At 30.8% G+C, this 23,650-nt stretch overlaps 3 protein-coding genes and 2 long non-coding RNA genes across 15 annotated transcripts; 3 read left to right on the top strand and 2 right to left on the bottom strand.

Annotated features, from left to right (window-relative positions):
• Positions 1-110: 110 nt before the first annotated feature.
• On the top strand, positions 111-14,186 carry LOC105148974 (uncharacterized). Of its 7 annotated transcripts, none has more exons than XM_087414719.1 (17): positions 111-241; positions 317-796; positions 2,228-2,546; positions 2,652-2,711; positions 2,827-3,385; positions 3,520-3,582; positions 3,688-3,891; positions 4,091-4,418; positions 4,811-5,032; positions 5,324-5,386; positions 5,471-5,544; positions 6,964-7,011; positions 7,122-7,169; positions 7,610-7,657; positions 8,493-8,786; positions 8,900-11,210; positions 11,307-14,186. In XM_087414719.1, exons 5-15 carry the CDS (start codon positions 2,837-2,839, stop codon positions 8,580-8,582), a joined length of 1,737 nt encoding a protein of 578 aa, XP_087270845.1. In that variant the 5' UTR covers positions 111-241; positions 317-796; positions 2,228-2,546; positions 2,652-2,711; positions 2,827-2,836; the 3' UTR covers positions 8,583-8,786; positions 8,900-11,210; positions 11,307-14,186. The 7 variants fall into 7 exon arrangements, with proteins under 7 accessions (XP_087270845.1, XP_087270844.1, XP_011059370.1 ...); XM_087414718.1 differs by having other exon boundaries at positions 8,900-11,240; XM_011061068.2 differs by having other exon boundaries at positions 8,900-14,186.
• LOC147907101 (uncharacterized) lies at positions 6,678-7,133 on the bottom strand. Its single transcript, XR_015547804.1, has 2 exons — positions 7,002-7,133; positions 6,678-6,891 (listed from the first exon to the last, which is right to left on the bottom strand). It is a non-coding gene; the product is annotated as an uncharacterized LOC147907101 (long non-coding RNA).
• Positions 10,735-17,623, top strand: LOC105148975 (hypothetical protein). 3 transcript variants are annotated; one of them, XM_087414726.1, is made up of 5 exons: positions 10,735-10,809; positions 14,898-15,481; positions 15,572-15,741; positions 15,945-16,125; positions 16,811-17,623. In XM_087414726.1, exons 2-5 carry the CDS (start codon positions 14,912-14,914, stop codon positions 17,000-17,002), a joined length of 1,113 nt encoding a protein of 370 aa, XP_087270852.1. In that variant the 5' UTR covers positions 10,735-10,809; positions 14,898-14,911; the 3' UTR covers positions 17,003-17,623. The 3 variants fall into 3 exon arrangements, with proteins under 3 accessions (XP_087270852.1, XP_011059375.1, XP_087270853.1); XM_011061073.2 differs by lacking the exon at positions 10,735-10,809 and adding an exon at positions 10,954-11,095; XM_087414727.1 differs by lacking the exons at positions 10,735-10,809; positions 15,945-16,125 and adding an exon at positions 10,954-11,095.
• A 148-nt stretch (positions 17,624-17,771) lies between these two features.
• Positions 17,772-22,263, top strand: LOC105148979 (succinate--CoA ligase [ADP-forming] subunit beta, mitochondrial). Its single transcript, XM_011061078.2, has 8 exons — positions 17,772-18,390; positions 19,126-19,251; positions 20,300-20,559; positions 20,628-20,790; positions 21,101-21,368; positions 21,448-21,752; positions 21,816-21,935; positions 21,995-22,263. The coding sequence occupies exons 2-8, from the start codon at positions 19,198-19,200 to the stop codon at positions 22,175-22,177; spliced, it is 1,353 nt and encodes a 450-aa protein (XP_011059380.1). The 5' UTR covers positions 17,772-18,390; positions 19,126-19,197; the 3' UTR covers positions 22,178-22,263.
• Positions 20,218-23,626, bottom strand: LOC105148978 (uncharacterized). 3 transcript variants are annotated; one of them, XR_015547802.1, is made up of 3 exons: positions 23,478-23,626; positions 21,186-21,738; positions 20,218-20,576 (listed from the first exon to the last, which is right to left on the bottom strand). It is a non-coding gene; the product is annotated as an uncharacterized LOC105148978 (long non-coding RNA). The 3 variants fall into 3 exon arrangements; XR_015547803.1 differs by lacking the exon at positions 20,218-20,576 and having other exon boundaries at positions 20,841-21,357; positions 21,443-21,738; XR_846518.2 differs by lacking the exon at positions 20,218-20,576 and having other exon boundaries at positions 20,841-21,738.
• Between the last annotated feature and the right edge of the window lie 24 nt (positions 23,627-23,650).

Below are 23,650 nucleotides of genomic sequence, written 5' to 3'. Positions count from 1 at the left end.
TTCTTGAAAAGAAACGTATACAAAATTTCAGAATAATACTATAGTATATATAACGTATACTGTAGTATTTCTCTAGACTTTCATATATTGTACAATATGTTTTATTTCAAGAATAGAAGCCCAGGAGAAAAGAAGAAGAAAGATGAACTGGTGCAAAAATTCATTAAAAAGAACAGGCCTAATGAAAAGCACAGGCAACAAGAAATAAGAGATTTCAACCTATCAGAAAGCGTCCATTCTGGTATATATGATTTCTGATAGGTTGAAATTTGTTACTTTCTATTCCTATTGCTCGAGTTTTTCATTGTGTTTTCAGCTTAATGATTGGGACATTAACCTACATTAACCTAAGGAATATAGGAAGGACCTAACCTAAGGACCCTAACCTAAAGACCCTAAGAAGACAAAGCAGGGGATTAATAAGAAGAAAAAGTACCTAAGGAATAAAATTTGCAAAAGTGAGGCATCCCTCGAAGATGTCACATCTTTGGATTCATCGCATAGTATTGTGACCCTTTTTCTTGGGTCGGAGACCAAATAGGAAATTCAGAAGAAGGAGAACGATTGGGACATCGAATCATTTCAGCAGATTTCGAATTCGAACCAGTTCGAACTTCGATTCCACTTATACCCTACATATATGAATTAAAAGTTTTCTGCAGTTTTCTGTACTTGAGAAGCTGATTTCCGATTTACGGATTAAAAAAGAATTGTTAATAGGAAATTTCGTGTATGGAAAAATACGGATGGAAAAGAGAATTGATACAAGAAATTCATTGTGCTATGTTGATAAAAGGTAGAGCAGAATGCATCTATTTTCCTTGTCAGAGAGACTATAATGAAAAAAAAACTTAATAATTTGTTATCTCGGTTTGTAAAGAAAAGCGACGCTTTTTTTGCCAGTTCTTTCGTTTCATGCAAAAACGTGTCAAATAAGCTTAATTTCATAGATTTTTAAGGAAAGGCTAAACTAAAGAACCTTTTTTGATATGTACATAAACGTACCTTTAAATGAGATAACAATTAGAAAAGTGAGCGAATTTACTAGCTTTTGATCAATGAAGTTATAAATATTTTAATGAATGTTTGCTTTTTGTAATTTTCACCTTTGATTTTAAGATACACAATTCATGATTCCAGTATTAATTCGGCTTCAATTATTACTACTAGTATTATCATATATAATGATAATTATTACTACTAGTATTATCATATAATATATAATGGTAATCTGTCAGTGTAGTTTAAGGGCAATTGTTATCAATGCCGATTAACTTAATCAACGATTAGCTCAATCAGCAGAATTATTATTATAGATAGAAGAATTTCATTATTTTTATCACAATTAAGTATAGTTAAAAAAGGAACGCAGAGATAGAGAGAAGTATATCATGAAGAGATAAGGTTAAAAATGATATACAGTCTTGTTGTTAAGTTAATTGGCATTGATAACAGTCGCCCTAAAAGTCACATTCCTAATCATAATACTCATAAAAATAGGATTTCCGTAGCATATGATGCCTGAAATCCAATATGTAGGATTCACATATGTTCATAGTTAGACCTTATATTTAAGACTTTTTTAAATTTATTTTTAGACGCTCAGTAGCCAATAAAATAATTTATAGAGCATCCGAAGATAAATTTAAGAAAGTCTTAAATATAAATCTTGATTATGAATACAAGTAATAGTATATGATATTTGATATCCAATAGGAGAATTTGTTTCCTGGAAACAAAATGTTGCTGATTAGAATCGAATTCCCTTATTGAATACTGTATCGTCATACATTGAATGTTGTATGCTGTGTGAATTGTACATAAGATTTTTAAATAGTATAGTATACATATAAAATAGTGCCGTTGACATTCAGATTTCAGTAATTGCGTTCAGCAGATTCAACAGTTGAGTGAATACTCACTGCTATTGACGTATTCTTCTAGATCTAAAATCTGATTGGTCTGCTGAATGCAATCAGTGTTTGTAACACTGTAAAAACAAGTAAATACATATTTATGAGATTTTTAATTTATAATAAGATTGGAAACAAGACCGTTTATGTTAAATATATTACTTTAAATACGAAACGCCACTGTGGTCTGAATGTTAAGATGTTAAACTATTATGTATTATATATTCATATAAATGAATTAATTTCAGAAATGATAATTGCATGCCGATATGATTGTCGAACTTTCAACGCAATCAATCTTTTTTATGTTTCAGCTATACTCAAAATCATTGTACCTATAATGTTATACTTTGTATAACATGTATAAAATTTTGTTGTCAAAGGTGTTGTTTTAATTCAGACTTCATTGTGAATAATAGAGACCTATTGTGAATAAAAAAAAGTTATACATATTTTTTAATTTTAACATATACTACTATGAGAAAAGGAAATGAATATGCATTATATATTTACATCTGGAATAAAGAGAAGCAATCAAATTGATGATAAGATTGTACTTGAGAAATCTATGTGATGAGAAATTTATCATCATAAACAAACAATACTTGTTTTCATGTTACTCTTCCTACATTGGTAAGGTTTTGTTTTTAAGTTATCATCCTAATAAACGAAAATCAATTTAAATGGATTTGATGATCTAACCGAAAATATATTAATAATATTGAAAATTTTTAATAGTAATCATTCCTTAATTTTAACGAGCTGAAAACGAAAAAACGGAAGTGCCAAGCTCACATTGTAAGTATTTTACTTTAACTTGATATTTTTGTTTTCTACATGAGAGCAACACAATAAATGTTCTTATACGAAAAATTTTTTACTGAATACAATAGACATTATGTTTTATTTTTAGCACAGCATCAATGGAAGTAATACCTGGAAAAAGGAGAAACAGTTTTATATATGTATATGAGGGATATAAATATAATATTGATAAAAGATATACTCATGTATATCGCTGTGCAAGAAGACGCAGTCATTTATGTAGAGGCGTATTAATGGTACAAAATGAAAAATTTACTTTAGGAAATACGCATAATCATCCAAGTGAACCTCATGTTATAGATATTTTCAAATTAAAAAGAGAAATGATTCAAATGTCTAAACATACCACTGCAACATCCAAAGAAATATATAATACAATTTCTCAAAAGAATCAAAGTGCAGCAGCAAATATTTCGTATAATGCAATGAAAACTCTGTTGTCAAGAGAAAAAATTAAAATGCGACCTCCAGTACCTTCAAGTGTTTGTGATTTAAATGATTTACTTAAAGAATATGAATTTACAAAATCTGTTTATAAAAGCTGCATTATATCTGAAGACAACAAATATTCATATATTTTCACTACTGATAAACTTTTAAAATTATTAGAGAAGAGTTCTGAAATTTATGTAAATGGAACATTTTCCGTAAGTAGCTGTTGCTAATATTTTGTTTAAATATGATTGATAAATATTATTAGAATATTTGTGAATATATATATGCAGAAAATACAATATGTACGATATGTTTGTGTGTTAACATATATGTATACATATTTTAGGCTATACCCAGAATGCCAAAATTTGCCAAATTATTTTCAGTACATGTGCGATACATGGAGAAGGTACTGATATTATACAATGAATATAAATTATTTGTATATTATTATGTATATTATGTATATTTATTGTGTGCAATCTTTTATAATACTTTGTAATATTATCTTTAGGGTGTTGTAGTATTACTTATTCTATGCGAAGCGAAAACAGAATTTGTTTACAATTCGATATGGAAAGAAATAGTTAAATTGGTACCTAAGTTACAAAACAATTTACATTATATAATAATGGATTATGAAAAAGTATTAATGAATACTCTTCATAAACAATTTCCTCAGGCATCTCTATATGGCTATTGGTTCCATTATTGCCAAGTAAATAAATCATTTTTTAATATTAAATAAATATCATATCAATTAATTTTTTATCCACTTTTTTATTAGATTATTTATAAAACTTTATTAGAATATTTAAAAAATTTTTCATATAGTAACTTTTCATAAAATACTTTACTTATAAATGATAAAATGATTAAAATTAGATTTACTCATATATTCTGTATTGTATTTGTAGACAGTTTTGAAAAAATGGATACAGTTAGGACTTACTATACCGCATAAGGTAGTGTCCATAGCAATGGCGTTAGCATTAGCACCACCAGAAATGTTTTCACAAGGTTTAAATCTTATGCAAATAATTACGAATAAAGAATGTTATTTTTATCCTAATATGATACTTTTTATGGCATATATGAAAAGTACATGGCTTTCAATATTAGAAAAAGTTTGCGTATATCGCTGCCCAAAGGCAGCGGATAGGACCACTAACTTTGTAGAATCGTTTCATAATATCATGATACATAAAATCCAAACGGTTCATCCAAATTTATGGTTATTTTTAAGTACGTATAATGTAATACTTTATTGATAATACAAATCCTATATGTTTTATAAAATGCTATTATACATAGCAATATAAAGATTATGTGGATACTGTAAGTATAGGTGATGTGAGACAGTGTAGATAACTTGAGACAGCATGTATTTTTGTTAAATTCAATCAAGGAATTCATCCATGAGTCTCTAAAAGAAATGTAAAACTTAAACTTTCTTTAGAGACTCATGGATGGATTTTATGATTGAATTTAACAAAACTATATGCTATCCCAAGTTACCTGCACTGTCCCAAGTTACTTGCATTGTCCCAAGTCACCTATATATTTACGATAATTAAATTATTAATTTTACTTAATAATTACTCCCAATGCAATTAATTTTTATTTAAATTTTGTAGATAATGTTTCTAAACTAATTATGAATCAAGAAATCAATTATGATCGTTTAATAAACGGTCAACAAATGACAAACATCCGTTTTCCATCCAGTATGTTTAGAAATATAAAAATACGAGACGCACAAAATTATTTATCTTCTGGTCTTTTTTCTTTAGAACAATTTCTGCAAGTTTTTGATAATGAAATGAGTTATCAGCAACATCATATGTCATCATTAATTGGTGAGTATTTAAATTTTGGTTGGACTAATATAAGATACATCGCAGTTATTACAATATATTTTATGAATTATATTTTTGAATTAAAATTTTTATATATAGAATTATTTTATCGATATGACGTATTGAACTTGTATTAATTTCATTGGATTACTTTCATCAGATTTAAGCTGTTCTTGTTTCATAAAAAAGAATTAATTATATAGATAAATATAATTTATTTGTAATATGAATGTATTTACATATTTTTACAATTACTTTTTATAATTTTTATAATTAATTTTTCAAATTTAGATCTCAGTGTTGAAGACGAGGAAATATATGCTGATTTACTTACAGAAGAAGTTGTTAATTCAGGTAAAATTCAAATAATTAATAATAAATTACCATATAAAATATAATAATAAATTAAATCTTTTTTATTTCTTTAATTTTAATTAGTTTCAACTTCTGAATTCCATATAAAAAAAAAAGTCAGAGACGAAGGGGTGAAGACGAACGAGAAAATTTCAAGGGTAATATTTTTTTACGCGCGCGCGCGCGCGCACACACACACACGCACGCACGCGCACACACACACACACACACACACACACACACACACAACTTATTGTTTAAGTATAATAAATTACTATTATTAAAAGATCTCGCACTATTTTTATGAGAAAAATGTTTTTGATCAATTTGCTTTAATTTGTTATATATTATAATTCTTGCATTCCCCATCAAAAATGCGTTAAGCATAAAACTTGTATCAATAGTTTCTGAATTGAGGGCATTGAAAGTCTTTTTTATATGATTCGTTCATATGTTTGTCTATTGAATTACAATATTGTTGATATGCAGAAAATAGTGTCCAATAACATAATCCAGCGACAGATAAAATTGTATAATTATATTCATATTATTGTTATGCAGGACGACCATTAGAATTATGTCTAAACAAACGATTACTACTTCGCAACAAACGATACCATACAAAACAAATCAACAATTTTCCTCTACAAAACAATGGTTTTATTTGTTTTCGGTCTATTTATTGCGAAGTAATAATTGTTTAGTTTAGACACAATTCTAAAAGTAATCCTGTAGATGCTGCTTTCTTAATTTTAACATCTTCTTTAGAATATAACGCGCACACGAAATATATGGGAGTGTGTGTGCACTTATTACATTTCTAAAGATGCTTAAATTAAGAAAGCAACAACTATAACAATAATATGATTCTACAATAAATTCCATCTGTCACTGGCTTGTTGATTTTTATTTCAAGCATCAGCAATATTACAAACTTATACAAACAAACATATGAACAGAGGATCTCATAAAAGAAATTTTCAAATGCTTTTTCTTCTAGAATATAAGAACAAAAAGCATTGTCATTATATTAGTATTAGGTGTTGGAATTAATTCGTAGCGTTTTTAATGAAAGAATGTTATTTATTTCACATGAGCATTAAAAAATACATTAATGAAAGTACTTCCCATCACTTGTAAAACGCTACGAATTAATTCCAACACCTAATAATATTACAAAGTTGTCATTATATTAATAATATTACAAATATTAAATCTGTAATTACAAATCATAGAATTTCATTAATCACGATTTTGATTTTGGAAGAACATCAAAATACCAGATCAAGAATATTTTTTCAGAAAACTTTATTAATTGTAGTAAATATAAGTTGCAAGAAATGCAGGACACTACAAATTCTATTATACATTTACGTTTACAAAAGATTTTGTATACATTTTATTAATCTGTTAAACACATGAATACAGAAAAATTTATTTCAATATTTACAAGAAGAATTCATACGATTTTTTGCTTCTAACATCATATATAGTTAGTTTAATATCTACAACAAAAAATTAGAAGTAATAACATGTTAACTTAAATTAGAAGTAATAGCAAATTAATTTTTTTATAGTTCAAGCTAGGAAAAAAAAAGTTCAGGGAAATACTCACGATAACGCAGGTAATTATTTAATATATTATATATTTGTAGTATCATATGTATACAGGGTGTCCCTTTTTAAATAGGCCCTAAATATTCCCCTAAATATAATAAATTAATTTTTTTTACAGTTGAAGATATGGAAAAAAAAGTTGAGGAAAATATTTACGCTAATGAAGGTAATTATTTAACATAGTGTAATTTGTAGTATTATATGTATACACAAATAAGAGAAGAAAAAGAAAGCCATGAATTGAGATAATTGCGAGGTTGTCATTTCAGTTCATGATTGTGTTCCAAATTCAAGTAACCGAATCATGCATATAGTCTATAAAATTGATATAATTGTATTTATATATCACATATGAATATTACTAACATTAAGATTTGCTTCGATTTAAAATGGCTTTCGTTTTATATTTTGTGTTTATATACTGTTTGGTCTATTTCACATAATATTGTTTATATTATATATGTATATGTACATGTATACAAACACACACACACACGTGACATAACACATAATATTCTGACATAGTTTCATATATCTATAGTAAAAAATCAGATATTTTAAAGTCAACATGTCTACTTAAATGTAATAAATTAATTGTTTTCACAGTTGAAGCTAGGGAAAAAGAAATCGAGATACATACTTAAAATAATAAAGGTAATTATTTAATTATATTTGTAGTATTGCATGTATGTATTAACATAAATTAGAAAAGAAAATAATTGTGAAATTATTTCTTCATGATTGTGTTTCAAACCCAACAAATCGAATCGGTGCACAGTTTATAGAATTGATATTTGCACTTGTATATTTACATGAATATTACCAAGCACCAAGAAGCTTCGCCTTAACCCAAAATAGCTTTCATTTCTTATTTGTGTTTAAACATTTTTTGGTATATTTTACTTAATATTATTTATATTAACGTAATATATAACATATAACACCAACGAGGTGCTATTAAAAACAGTTGGTCTTACGAAAGTTAGCATACTATTTTGAAAGAAGCCGATAATATAATACTAATTTTATTATACTAGTTTCGTATACATGTATATATATATATATATTTAAAATTTTATATATATAATTGATTCTTATTTACACTTGTAATTTTAATGTTGTCGTCAGAGTTTGATTATCAATAAATACAATAACTGTAGAGGAAAAAATTGTAATTTTGTGGCAATATATAAAATACTATAGCATTACAAGTACATATATTATTATTTATGCAGCATTTATATAATAAAAAGTCATGAATTTAATAATATATTATCCAAATATTTATGTCAATAATCGCAAATTTATATCAATTGTCGACAATATTGTCGTTCTTCAATTATTTCCTGATCCCCTGGGGATTCTTATTGATAATCACGAGAATTTATCCAGGATCGGCTGTCTTTAATAGCATTTCGTTGGTGCATATAGTATTATACGTATGAGTATACAAACACATAAACATATAAAATAATGGATTTCTTTATAGAACATATTCACAAAGTGTCTGAAGATGATTATGGATACTGGCTTATTAAAAAGAGTACAGAAAAAGAAAATGCTCCATTTTTTTCTGTAAAAAATATAAAATGGATTACAGGTAAAAACAGATACATAATGAAAGAAAATGTACCATATGTTTAAATGAAAAATTAACATAATCTTCGTATCACGTGGACATGTTGCTTCAAAATTACGTACAGAAGTTAAAATACGAGAAATGTCCTATTTGCAGCAACAATTATCATCGGTATTATCAACGACAAATAATACCATAAATCAGGTATGACTTGTATTCTTACCAAACTTGTACAATATTACTATAGATTTAAAATTTTATTCATATAAATCTTTAAATAAATTTCTATTTTTAACATAATAATTTTTTTGTTACAGATAAAGGTTTCAATTTATGAATATCCCTATCTATGTATTATGATTTTGAGAGTGAATTTATTAAGAGCTTTTCAGCTATAAATGACACTGTCAGACACAAGAGCGCGATGTAAAGTTGTTCATTGTTTAAACTGCGCAATTTTTTATCTCTCCTAAATAGTTAATAGTCATGACATACAAGTCACCAAAACTCCACAGAATTGGTACCTGGGACCAATAAGAGACCAGGTCATGTAATCAGTTTGCAACTCTCTTTCCATTCTCTAGTGTAGAACTCATGATGGATAAAAGTCATTATACATTATGCTTACTCAACACTTATCACGACAGCAAATCAGAAGCATCAGTGACTCTATGTTTAGCAATAAAAATCGATCAGATATTTTAAGATATTAAGGATGATGTTCCATGATAGTCGGCATTTCAAAAAACAGAATCTTAAAAGAATAAACTGGATATAATATATATCTGAAATAAAAAATAAAAAATCGACGAAAGTAAATTTTATCTCCAATTTACTAATCAACGCTCACAATCAGTCTGCATGAGGATCTGGACTAATACAACCAGAGGGAGAGTGCTTTCCAGTAAGGACACAGTTTAGAATTGATAGACTACGGTTTCTTTTTATTATTTCACAGAATAAAACATGTTTCTTCTTAAATATGTTTTTAATGCTTCAAATATGCTTTAAACAATGCTATAAAAAAAAACATTTAAAACATTAAAAACATCAATTAAGTATGTTTTAAATTGTTTAAAACACGTTTAAAACATGTTTTTTTACCAACCCTGACACAACGCAGTGAATCATTTTATCTTTGTTTAACGTAGACAAACAACAAGGATGTAATGATTCGTCGTGTTGATTCCGCTCCATTGTTCTGATCCGATTCGAACCTTCGGTGGGCCAATGACGCATTCTCTATTCCACAGTTCTATATATCCACACTGTGATTTCACTTTACTCCGTGATTTTCTCCATTGTGCGTAGAGCCTTAAGCAAAGAACACAGATTCTTACATAACGCATAACACGTATGCATAAGAAAATGTACCAATCAAAGTCTTTCGTTTCTTTCTTTTCCATGAAATAAAGAATTCTGATTGGTTGGATTTCTTATATCTTGGATCTGCGCACAATAAAACAAATATTAGGAACAGGAATAAATATTTCAATCTACCAGATTCTGAGAGAGAGAGAGAGAGAGAGAGAGAGAGATGTAACTGGTATCTGATAGGTTAAAATCTTAGAATATATCCATACAAACTTGCATAATCGCATAAATAAACGTATTCATAATAAACGTATGCATAAAGAAAATTGTCCAATTACATTTTTACATGTGACTTTATAAGAGAAATGTGATTTTCTTTATGCGTTTATGCGACTATGTAAGTTGTGTGGATATATCCTTAATATTCCTATTCCTAATATTTTCTCCATTGTGTGCCTTATGTGTTAAAGCTTAAACACAATAGTCACAGGGAATAGAGAATAATAAGCTATCCAATCAGAGCTCCAGCATATAATATCGAACTTACATACCAAAGCTCTGGGGATCAATTCTGTATCTTGAAATGAAGTGAAAATTATAAAAGTGAGCGAATTTACTAGAATACTGATTATTTCATTGGTCAACATCTAGTAAATTTGTTCGCTTTTGTAATTTTTACTTGTTTGAGATACAGAATAGACCCCCTGATTACAACTCGTTATTCATTGTTGCCTATGCCTATTGTGTTTAAGCCTTATGCAAGAATCTGTGCTTCCCACTTTAATTAAGTAGCTACGAGTTACGTTAAGCCGTCGACAGATGGCGCTGATAGCGCGCTGCACTATTTGCTAGAATTTTTATCAATGCAATCTATGTCACAGGTCACTCTGGCTACCCGCTACAGTTGTCTACAGTCAGTTCTTGAATGTTTCCTTTTTCGTTCGTTTTATCGTATTAATTTCGCATATTTGTCGCGTTGTCAATTGTTCGTGGATGAGGTTCGAAGTCGTACAACGAGCAAGAAGAATCGGTTGGACGAATTATCGTGTGTTGTGCTATAAACACGTGCGAAATCTTGGCACAAGGAAATCTTGGAGAACGACGTAAAAGATAGAGAGAAAGATACAAAAGGAAAGAGAGCGAAAGCAGAGATCGCACAAAAATGTCAGAGATTGACGCTAAAGTGAACATGTCGCTTGGTAAGTCGCCAGAGTCCCGACAATCTAACGGTTTTGCCAATAATCCCGGATGAGCCCACGTTGCTTTCCCTCGCGTTGGGCAATGGATCGACAAAATGGCGTCGGCGCATGTTACGTACGTGATATTACAGCATGCTTGCATACGGTGCGTAGAGTACCTGCATTTGTTTTTTGCTTTTACATATGGAAGACGTTTTCCTCTTGCTCCTAGTGTTTCCCAGAGGATGCTGCATAAAACGTACATTCAAGTACATCGAAGCCACGATGATGGGATATTCTTCTTCGTGAGGTGCCGATTGATCAATCGATCGACATGATGGCGCCTTTGTTAAAGCATGCTCGCGAAAGAGGAAATGGTTTTGAAAAGAAAGAGACTTCTTTTTCAGAAAAAAAGGCCAGAGAAAGGGGAATCATCAGAATTTTGCTCATATTGTATGTTGTTGGATAATCACGATCGCTCTTTTAGTTAGGAAAAAGAAAGAGAAATCTGAATGAAACATGTGAAAGCAGATGCGAGAACTTCTCATCCATCCTAAATGATTCTGCGATCACAATTGTAATTTATTTGATCATCGGGAAGAAGAAAAGATCTAACAGATTGATAGGAAATTTTATAGAAATAGCGTGGAATGGTAGGATGATTTATACCACAAGTTTATGTGCGAAGAATTGTTTCATGATTACTGAAAATAATCAAATTTTGTACTTATCTCGAGAAGGAAATTGATGTCCAGAATATATAGGTACATGAACATATAGGAAATGTAATCAAGACAAGTTTGATGTACTAGTATATAAAGCACTGTTACTTGCCTTAATAGCATTCTATGATCTTGATTGCTTACCTTAGGAAGAAACCTGCATCTGCATAAGTACATCCAAAAAATTCCAGCAAACACCGAGAAACGATCTGAGAATTTATCAGGATATTTATTCAGAACATCATTTATTTAATAGTAAATTTATTAAATTAAATAAATTGAAATTTATATAAAATATGTACAAATTGCCCGTCATTTTCATGAATAAAATAATTGAAAGAAGTCGTAACAAAGTAAATGTACAGGAATGTGTATTTAGATTAATTGTTTTAATTGATATAAAATATAGTTAGATTTTAGATATGTAAGGGAACTTAATAAATTTAAAATTTATTAATAGTTAAAAAATTATTATAAATTATTAATATTATTTATATTTGCCTCAAACAACCATACTTTGCTATTGCAATTGTTTGTTTTGGGAAGAAACTGATAGCATCAACGTTCCAGGAATCGTGATTGAAATACCAAGAAATGATCTAAGACTGTGTCAGGATGTTACATAAAACATTGTTCTATATTTTCCTCAAATAATCATATTCTACGATTTGCAATGTATTGGTTGCTTCAAGAAAAACACCAGTGTCCAGAAAATAAGTGCATCAACATTTAGGAAATACAATTGAAATGATAGAAAACTATTCAAGATGTTATGCTTAAAAAACACTTTTATTTGTCTCAAGTAATGTTCCCGGATATTGAGCTTGCCTCAGTTGTTGAGGAAATACAATCATATCGACGCACAAGAAATGCGATTGTAATAACAAAAATTTGTTCCAGAATCTTGTTCCAAGAATTGCATCATATCTGCCATAAACGATTATATCTCTTAATCGCAATTGTTTATAATCCTTTGCTTTGTGTTGCAAGCAAAAAAGAACGATGTATTATGTGACAAGAAATGGATAAAAATACCATGAAGCAAAATCAAGAACCAGGAATTTCTTATGCCTGGGATCGTTCTGAAATTCTATACCAGCCGCTCTAAAGTTTACACCTTTAATACTTCTTGATTACACGAATAAACATGAAGTTGTCTGTCGTAATTGTATTATGTACATAGAATCAATTTTCATTCGAAGATTATTTATGAAATTATGACGCATATTGGAATATGTTTTCAAACATCTTAAAACTTTTTAACATAACAATTTTGAAAATGGCAATTTAATCATATTGCGACGTTGGATCTTCTTCGTAATAACGAAATAGTCTACAGCGATTCAATTACAGAAGAGAAATCGGAGTGAGATTTGCTGCAGCAAGAGGATCGTGAATCGCGTTATTACTGATATATGTGACCTGATGCATATTATGCAATCACAATTCATCGCTAATTACATATTATATACACCGTTAATCTTCCCGACGATTAATTTCCACTAGGAATCATCATGAAAGGAATTTATTGCATCATTAACATTTCACATGTAATTTTCAGTTTGAGAAAAAGGCAATGGCTAAAAAGGCTAAAAAACATTTCGAGAGGCTGTGTCAAGCGTTGTGATCATGATTTATTCCTCATGAAAAATTACGCTCTCTTTTCACGCTTAAGACAAGCGCAAAACTTACGTAATTTTATATTTTCATCCGTTGCATCACGAGCAACTGTTATTCGCCTAGAATGCCAAGTATGGAACGAGACGCTTCCTCACATTACGCATGCCGGTATAACGTTATCTCTACTGCTGTGTAACAGGAACACTCGGCGAAACGATAAGATTAATTTCGCCTTTGTTTCTCTTCTATTGCTACAGCCAGAATGAAAAAGGATTTGGAGAATCAAACGCGAATTAAAATCTCCTTTATCTCCTTGATATGTAGCGCTACTTCAAATTAATTTATAGTCTATTGACATTGCATTAGTATAATATTTACTGGCAATCTGAAAATGCAGGTACTCTAGTAGGCAGGCTGGTTTTAATATTCCGATGAAACTTCATCGTTTTCAATGTCGCGCAAACAATTCCAGGAAGCGATATATTTATGCGTTATTTATTTATATATCGATCAACGTAGCAATCTGTACGGGCTCCTTGAAAATCTTCTGAAATATAACGTTAAAATTAACGGAAGACCTCGTCATAAGAAGAATCATTGACTGGTTCAGCTTATGGAAAAGATAAAAAATAATGAAAAGAAGAGGACAAAGTAGAAATGCAATTCCTAGGAAGCAACGTTGCATTAATGGAGAACATGAACTGCCAGCATTCTTTCTTTAATCGGACACCATTTTGAAGTAATCCGTAAAGCAAAAAAAAAATGACAAATAGGGGTAAAGATTATTGAGTAAAAGTAGTGATTATTGAAAAGCAAAAGAAAAAACGCAATGCAAAAAATTACATTGCACATATTAAACATTTTAATTATATTCTGATTATAAAGTTCAAACATTCTTTGATTTTGTTTTAAATCAATACTGTATTTTGTTTCTTATTAAATTATTGGGTTTTGATATTTAATTATTAAATGATTTATTTATTGACTTTTAAAAAATCTGCATATTTTATAATTTTTTTTCTGTATGATTGATATTGTAAATTAAAATTTCTGAGAATTATAATTTTTTATATTTATTAATTCTCGTATTATAACTTTATATAAAAAATAATTTCAGAAACGTTAATTTAATGCTGTTAATTTAATGCTCAGAATTAATCTATATTTTATTCTATTATAACAATCTGAAAAATATATGCTGCAATATATGAGGAGATATTGCACGGATTGCATTCTACGTATTTACAAGAATATCTTTGTAGGCAAAGATCTTTAGGATTACGAATGCTTGGGATGCTCTTTCTTCTCAGCGACTTCTTCGGTGGGATACATGCCGAAACGATGCACTCACGATGGAATCGCTGTCTGTGCCAAGATTTAGCATTAAGTGTTTCGACTTAAGAATTTCAAAGATTAGATCCCACCGTCGTACGTTTGCCGTCGTACGCTCATTAAATGACGCGCGTTTTCTTCCTTTTAAGATGAGATCATAAAGATGGAGAAAAAGAAAAAAAGGGCGACAACTAATGGAAAACCCGGCGGCGCCAAGCGCAATCGCGGTGCCGGACGAGGCCGGGGTGGATTTAGAGGAAGAGGTGCGAGAATCAAGCGCAATGTTGGGGCCACTCTGAAGAAGCAACAGCAACAGACCTGGCAACGTAATGCGAGTACAGCAGGCAATGCTCGTGGCGGTTTTGCTCGGAATCGCTTTAAGAGAAATAGCAATCTCACGAGATCACGTAGCAACTTGAGCTTGAATTATAAGCCAAACAATGTGAGAGGAGGCGCGTTCAATGTGCGTCGTGGCAGAGGCAATAGATTCGGCCTAACTCGCAGCCGGAGTCGTACAAACCTGACATTCAATCAGGGCGGCTTCTTCACGAACAATAAGAGCCCGCTGAAACGAACGAACAGCTTGCCCAATCTGCGAGATCCGAATTCTGTTCACAATCGCCTGGGCTATCAGAGTCCCGCTCAGATTGCCTATCGAAATCGTGTGAAACGAGTGAAGCAGCTGTTGTTGCAGAGGCAGAATCAGAGACTGACCTTGCAGAATCAATTTAGAGTGAGTGAAATATTCGGACATGCATATGACAAATATTTTATATGCGAAAATTACTTATTACACCGACAATGCGTGTATAAATTGTTACAGATGGCACAACCCGGCCAGAAGACCGTTTTACTTTCGATGCAACCAAGAACTTTGGGAAGGCAACAGATACTAACATCGCAACGTCGCTTCACGACCGGTGGACTGCGATCCGATCAGATCGCTCATGCACAGAGACGGGCGCAATACGAACAGAAACTTCTACGAATGAAGTAGATGATACTTTGTTATATTTGTTGCGTCAAATTAATTCATTAGGCTGGCTACTCTTTCATATTAGTATATAATTGAGAAGTATAAACCTTTTGTTTGGTTTCATAAATACAGATTTATTAATAGTTTTATTGATACTAAAAACGATAACAAATTTTGTCCTTTTTGAGAGACAGGATATTTAAAGTACAATATGTTATAGCGCTTCCCGGTTGAACTCTACTCCAAATGTCATGTGCACATTGGGAAGCGAGTATATACCTACCACTACACGCCAGCGACCACTTACCCTTGCACAGAACCTACCTATAACTATTATTAATTCGCGACAAATGCCCAGAGGACGATCGCCGTTCAGGCAAAACGCACAGCCTTTAAATATGGTATACAATTTTCAGTTAAGATTTCTCTAAAATGTATATTTGTTTCATTCTTTTTTTTTTTCTATTTTAACCCATTAAGTTTTATGTAATTTTTACGCGATTTTCTGTTTTAAATTCTTGTAACTTTTGATCTAAATTTTTTTAGATCGCAATTAATATTTAGAGGTAAAAGAAGAGTTGCTTTTTGTAAAAAAATATATACAGATTGAAAGTAGAGATAAAGAAAGTAAAAACCACTGCCTTTTTATTGATAAAATATTCAACTAATAAATAATTTCTTTTACTTTTTGTTAGTAGACTGAATCGATAGAGATGATTATTATTATATTTGAATGATCTTTAGAATAATTAAAAAAATTTTTAAAAATTCAAGGTGAGAAAGTATGAAAGAAAGTGAAAACATTTTTTTTTTAATTTTTCTGTAATTTAGATAAAATCATTAGTTGAATATTTGCCAGCAGTAGGGTGAAGTAACTTGTAGCCTGCATATTTTTTGCAGACACATCACTTCTCATCACAAATTATATTTTCGGAGAACAATTCTTTTTACTCCCAAATTACTATTAAAAAATTGTAATTAATATTCTAGTTCAAGAAGTTACAGCAGAAAAGCGAGATCACTTGGAATTTAAGAAATTAAAATATTTGGTCATTTTCTTAAATGATCACTTCATTAAAATTCCAGATTGACCGAGCACCATTATTCGGTCGACAGCGCTCAAGATCGAGATCACGCTCACGCTCGCGTACACGCAACACGACTACGTCCGATTCCAGTGGAGACGTCGACGATCGTACTTTCAGCGAAGTTATGTACAGTCTGTCAAGCAATCTCGGCGTTACAAAGCGAACTCTTAATGATCGATTTAGCTTTTAAGTAGTAACGTCGCAAATTCGACTTTATATCGAATTCATTACCAACGATACATTGGTAATTTACCTGTAACCTAGAAATAAAAAAGTAATTTTTGTTTTAACATGTAGACAAAATGCTATTATTTTTTCTTTATTAAGTACGCGTGTGTTATTCATGTCAAATCATACTGTATTAATTAATCCGTCTTCACAAATATCTTATCATTTGCTTTAATCGCAAAACTATAATTAACTTCACCTGAAATATCGCTTCTTCACATCCGTTGTTAATATGTACAAATTATCTTTAGGAAATAGATATTATCGATAGATATTAACATACTTTCACTTGAAGTACATAGTAGTATGCGATTCTTTATCTATTTTATATGTCACACAGTTTTCATCTATGTGCAATAATTATATCTATAAAATCTTCAGTATTTTTTCATTATACGAAATGTAGAGAAAAAGACGTTATTTAAATACGCGTATAGCAATTTCGATTACAATTTATTGAAATTTTTACATTTAGTGTAAAAGAAAATTAGCTTAAGTGATTACTATTTGTGTACAAGATAGAGCGCATACTTTTCAAGTGTACTTTCTTTTGCTTTGAGAAATATACAAAACTTGATGATTACTTATCCATCTTTTTAAATTAATTGCATTCTAGATGATCTTTAAAATGTAAGTGTGAAATATTTAAATACCTATGTAATTCACATGTGTACATATATAGATCACATTTTTTTATATATTTAGCAAGAATTTTAGTTTAGGCTTTAATTTTCAAGATTATACAATATAAAAAGTTGCTTAATAAATAATCATATATTGCAAAGTATATTTTATTAAATTATTATTAAAGTGCAGTTTAATTTGTAATGTGAAACATAGGTACATACTCAAAGTATAATTGGAAGTTGTTGGAACAAAGCTCAAAAGTTTTTCTCAAATGCATATCTCGTCCAATTTTTTTAAAATGATGTTTATATCACGCATATTTCTGATTCGGACACATTAGTTTTACATCGCTAATTTTATTCATTGTGTTATCTACTTCCGTGGATAACATACAATGCGCATATTTATAATTATATCGTAGGTTTGTAATCGTAATTTTAAAAGCCTGAAGAAGTTTCTTCAAGAAGTGATAACGCGCACGCGACGTTGAATATTACGCAGTTGTAGAAATCCATTCGAAAAACGTGGATGATATTTTTTACGCGGGTATATATATCATCATGAAAAGTGGTGAAGAGTGAAGTATCGTCCAAGAATAAATTGCGGTGGTACTTATCGCTATTACAATAAAAAAAAGAAATGAGCATAATATACGCTCATCGCCTACTCAGTTCAGTATTGAGTGTCAGTCATACGGATGCACACGAAGTGTCCTCGTGTCTTGTAAGTGAATTCAAGTTCATGCAGGATAACTGTCTGTCGAAATTGTAAACAAAATATTCAATTTGTCGATTTTTTTGAGTATCAATCATGAAACTCTATTCCTAGGATGGAAAGTGAAAAGTGAAAATTTTTGCCATTGAAGTTAATGAAGAAAATTTTTATTTTCCATTTTAGGAAAAAAAAGTTTTATAATTGATACCCTGAAGAACCACTCGTGGCAGACTCTGCTCAAGTGCTTTTACCTAGTATGGGAATTTTTCAGCAGAGACATAAATCGACACAAAAGTCATTCTGTCTTTCTTACTGATTATCGAATAAGGACAGGATGACTCTTGTATCTTTGTGTCTCTTGCTGAAAAGCTCCCTTCATTGGTTAACACTTAGTGAGTTTGCTCATTTTTGTAATTTTTATTTCATCTAAAGAATCATAATAAACCCCAGAGTCTGGACATGCCCTAAAAATGATGTGAAATTTGCTCTCAATTGGTGATATGTATATGCGTTCTCGATTAGGGCCGTGTTCCAAATTTACTGCCAGCACTGCAAATGCTACAATAATAAGTTAGTTTACGTTATTTGCATTATAGATTTTCAGTACTGGCAGTCAATTTTGGAACACAGCCTGGTATTGCCATTGTGTGGGCTCGCCAATCACAAGAGAGGATAGAGATGGCCAGACTCTGATATTTTAGAAGCCATTAAGAAAGAAGAAGTTCAAATTTGATAACTTTACAGGAAGCGTGGAAACTGTCGACAATGTACATGCATAGTTGTACGTAGTCCAAATTACGTTTTTATGCTGCCATCATGTCGTTTATGTCATCTTCAATAAGGATGTACGCGCGAAGAATAAATAAACAGGTAAAGATAAACAATAAAATATAAATAAGAGTTCAGATAAGGCTAATGACTGAGTCATACACTGTTATAAGAACAGAGAGATAGGAGAAACAGATAATCCTCGAGTATTGCTGGTTGTCTTCAATTTATTTCGTTTCAGGTTCTTTTGAAAGTCTTCCTCAGCGAATACGAAATCATAGATCTTTCATTAAGAGCAAGTTACTTGCAGATTGTCAGAAATGCAGCATACATTATATACTCAATGGGAAACAATAAAAAACGAAGCTCAGAAATAATGATTCAGATATAACTTTTTTAATCAATGTTATAAATGTGAATCATTATTTCTGAGCTTCGTTTTTTATCATTTCCTATTGAGTGTAATGTATGCTGCATTTCTGGCAATCTGCAAGTGATTTGCTCTCAATGGAAGATCTATGATTTTGTATTCGCTGAGGAAGACTCCAAAAGGAGCTGAAACGTTCGAAATAAATTGAAGATAACCAGCAACACTTGAGGATTATCTGCTTCTCCTATCTGTCCGCTCTTACAACAACATATGACTCTCATTAGCCTTATCTGAACTCTTATTTATATTCTATTGTTTGATTGAGAGTCTTTATTTATATTTTGCATTTATATATTTATTTTAATTGTTAGATAAAGATAATTTTATATCCGTATTCAGATCCATAGTCAGATTTTGAACTTAAGACTTCCTTGAATTTATCTTTAGATGCTCAGTAGCCGATGAAATAATTCGTAGAGTATCTGAAGATAAATTTAATGAAGCCTTGAATATAAGGCCTGACTATGAATACAGGTAATACATCTTAAAAAGATAAATTACTTTACCGTTGAGTGTAGGATTAAATTATTTATATACAAAATAATTTAATCTTAAAAAAATATATATGTATAATATAAAATAATTTAAACAATATATAAAATAATAAGACTTCAAAGAAAAAAATAAAATTAAAAATATTAGCCAATATAAAATAATTTAATCCGCTAAAAAAAATTGCATACAGATACGTTTACATAAGATATTTTGTTTTTTCTGTAGCTGTTAGCGCACAACACTTCGGTTATTAAACAAATAGTTCGAAATTTGGAGGTGCATGAGCACATGGCGTACACTTTATTAAAAAAAGCTGGCATTCCTACTCCGCCTTTCTGGGTGGCAAAGACATCCGATGAAGCTGCCACTCTGGCCAAGAATCTGAATACGAAGGACCTCGTACTGAAAGCACAAGTTCTGGCTGGAGGTAGAGCGAAGGGACACTTTAAGAGTAGCAATGTTAGCGGCGTTGTAATGTGCGATACGTGAGTACATGACGGAGCTGTAATTCACAATAGAAAGAAACGAAAGGCTGTAATTTCTTTCATTGCAGAATCAAACAGGTAAAAGAATTGGCAGATAGTATGATTGACAACGTGCTTGTGACTCGACAGACGGGACCAACTGGAAAGATATGCAATTCTGTGATGGTGACAACGCGTATGTTTCCACGTAAAGAGTATTACATGGCGGTGATGTTGGAACGTACCTTCAATGTAAGTATGAATATACATAGTCTTATATTATTTTAGAAGTTAATAAAGTATTAAGTATTTTACTCATTCCGTGTATTAATGATTTATATTATTAGTATCACATTTTTTATGATTTATTGATCTCCAAGGATTAGCTTTATATTATATGATTCATTTGTCATTAATTATAGAAATAGCTAAAGAAAATATTCTATAAAAATTAACTATAAAATGGGTTTAATTCACTCGTCACTTATAATTGTAAGTTGCTGTCGCTCTTCTATTCAGAAATAAATTCAATCTAAATACGCTATCGTTTATGTTTCACAAGGGGCCTGTAATAATCGTTTCCAAGCAAGGCGGAGTAAACATTGAAGACGTCGCTGCTACGAATCCCGAAGCTATAGTATATGTACCGATCGATGTGAAGAAAGGTTTAACACCCGAACAAGCGAACAACATCGCCGATAAGCTGGGACTCGTGGGAGCCAGCAAGGAGATCGCGTCGCTCGTCGCCTCCAATCTCTACGACTTGTTCGTTGAGAAGGACGCCCTGCTGCTCGAGATTAATCCGTTCGCAGAAGACATCTGTGGCGAATGTACGCTGCGAATAAGATAAGATACGAGAAACAAGAGCACATAATAAGTTTCAATAAGACTAAATTCTTATTACCGCAGATTACGCTCTGGATTGCAAATGCAAATTTGACGACAGTGCCGATTTCCGTCAGAAGGAGCTGTTCGCTCTGAAAGACACAACCCAGATGGATCCGAAAGAGGTCGAGGCGGAGAAGTATAACTTGAGTTACATAGCTCTCGATGGAAATATTGGCTGCATGGTGAACGGGGCCGGACTGGCGATGGCCACTATGGATATCATAAAACTCTACGGCGGTATGCCGGCAAATTTTTTGGATGTCGGCGGCACTGCTACAGTCGAGACAGTGACGGAAGGCTTCAAGATACTATCTACGGACCCAAATGTAATTAGAAAAATCGAGAGTTAAAATGATATAAAAAAAATTGATATATCAATGATTTTATAGGTGGAAGCTATTTTGGTGAATATTTTTGGCGGCATAACGAAATGTGATATAATCGCTCAAGGGATCATAGATGCTACGAAACAGTTGAATATAAACGTACCCATAATCACGCGATTACAGGTGATTAAGTTACATATATTAGCCTTGTAACATTTTTTAAACCGTCTATTTCTTTGTAGGGTAATAATGTCGATAAAGCTAAACAACTGATATTAGATGCTAAACTAAAAGTAATTCCCGTGAACAGTTTTATTCAAGCGGCCAAGACATCTGTCAAGTTAGCATTGATGATGAATATTGCGAAATCTTCGGATTTAGATATCACTTTTAGTATTAAATCGCCAAAAAAGAAATCTAAATAAATAAAAAACTGACATTTTTGGAAGAGTTTGTCAAATATTTTGTATTTACATATTGATAAAATATATCTTTTTATACATATGCAAAACGTGTGTATGTTATTATTACATATGAATGATAAAATGCTGATGATTCATAGGTTCTTAATCTGAAGACAATCTCAATCTTAAGATACTATGACTAAGATAATATGGTTCTCTGATTGATTTATGACATTTCAAGCACTAGTTTAAGACTATCCCGAATCTTGAACAATGTCTATGGATTCCGCCTATAATTTTTAAGAATATTAAAATAATTTAATTACTGGATGGCCCGAAATTCGAGGACAATATTATTACAGCGTGAAACTTTGTGAAAAATCAAGTCGAAAAGTCCTGTATCATTTTGCAATTTTTCAGTTGACAAAATATTAATTATTAAATATCGCCAAATATTGGTTTTCAATAATTTTTTATTCAAATATTATCAACTTTACAGAAAAACAGCAAGAGACAAAAATTGTTTATTTTTTTCTCATAGAGTTCTAAGAACTTTTCCAAAATTTTTTATTAACTTTTCAGTATTGCAATTTCTAATTGGAAAATTGTGAAAATTGTAAAATGATAGAGGATTTTTCGTCTTAATTTTTCATGAAGTTTGACGTTGTAATAATATTGTCCTCGAATTTTGGGACACCTTGTGTGTGTGTGCGTGTGTATGTGTGTGTGTGTGTGTGTGTGTAGTTAACTTAGTGATATTCTTCTTTTTTCGTAAGTGTATGAAGTATCCTTTTTCTTTTAAATTATAATTTATTAAATTGTTCCAAGTCGTTTAAACTTTGTATAGCATTTTTCTTGTCTCACATCGTTCCAAAGTAATATATATTGCTTTATTCCAAGTGATTATCTAAAATTTTTAAGCATTTACGGTTGACCCACTTTAAAAAAAAAATCAATTTCTTGCATCCCTATAGATTGTTAATAGATAGATTTGTAGTTTTTCAAAACATTGTTCCAAAAAGTACGATTCTTTATATCAAATGAAAATCTAAAAAAATTTTTTTAGCTAATTCTTTTTTTCAAAAATTAAACAATTTCTTATCGCTACAAATTGTTCCAATTGTTCCACAAACATTCCAAAAGAGTAATTCCGTAAGTTAAACTAGAAATTTGTACAAAGAAAACATTTTTAACAAACTAACTTGGACCAAGAGTAAACATACACTTTCTTTCGTGTTTCAGTCGAGAACTTTTTGTTCCAAGGCTTTAAGAATTTGTTATACGACAAAAAAACGCAAAAATAAAATAGCACCTTTCATACCGTGTCGTCTGTGTCGTTTACTGGAAAGAACACAAAGCAGAAAAAGTATTAGTGTCGATTTATATCACACTATGGAAAAAACTCAGTATAACTCGGTGTGATTTTCACGTAAGGTGAGGTTCTGCGTAGTGTGTTGCGCGTAGGAAACGTCAAACCTGGGTGGGGGCCATGAG

This window comes from Acromyrmex echinatior, chromosome 16 (genome assembly GCF_024713525.1).
Source record: "Acromyrmex echinatior isolate Ae372 chromosome 16, ASM2471352v2, whole genome shotgun sequence".
In the NCBI taxonomy this organism is placed as follows: Eukaryota; Metazoa; Arthropoda; class Insecta; order Hymenoptera; family Formicidae; genus Acromyrmex; species Acromyrmex echinatior.
The sequence above is the reverse complement of the archived record's forward strand: the minus strand, read 5'-3'. Positions and strand labels throughout refer to the sequence as shown.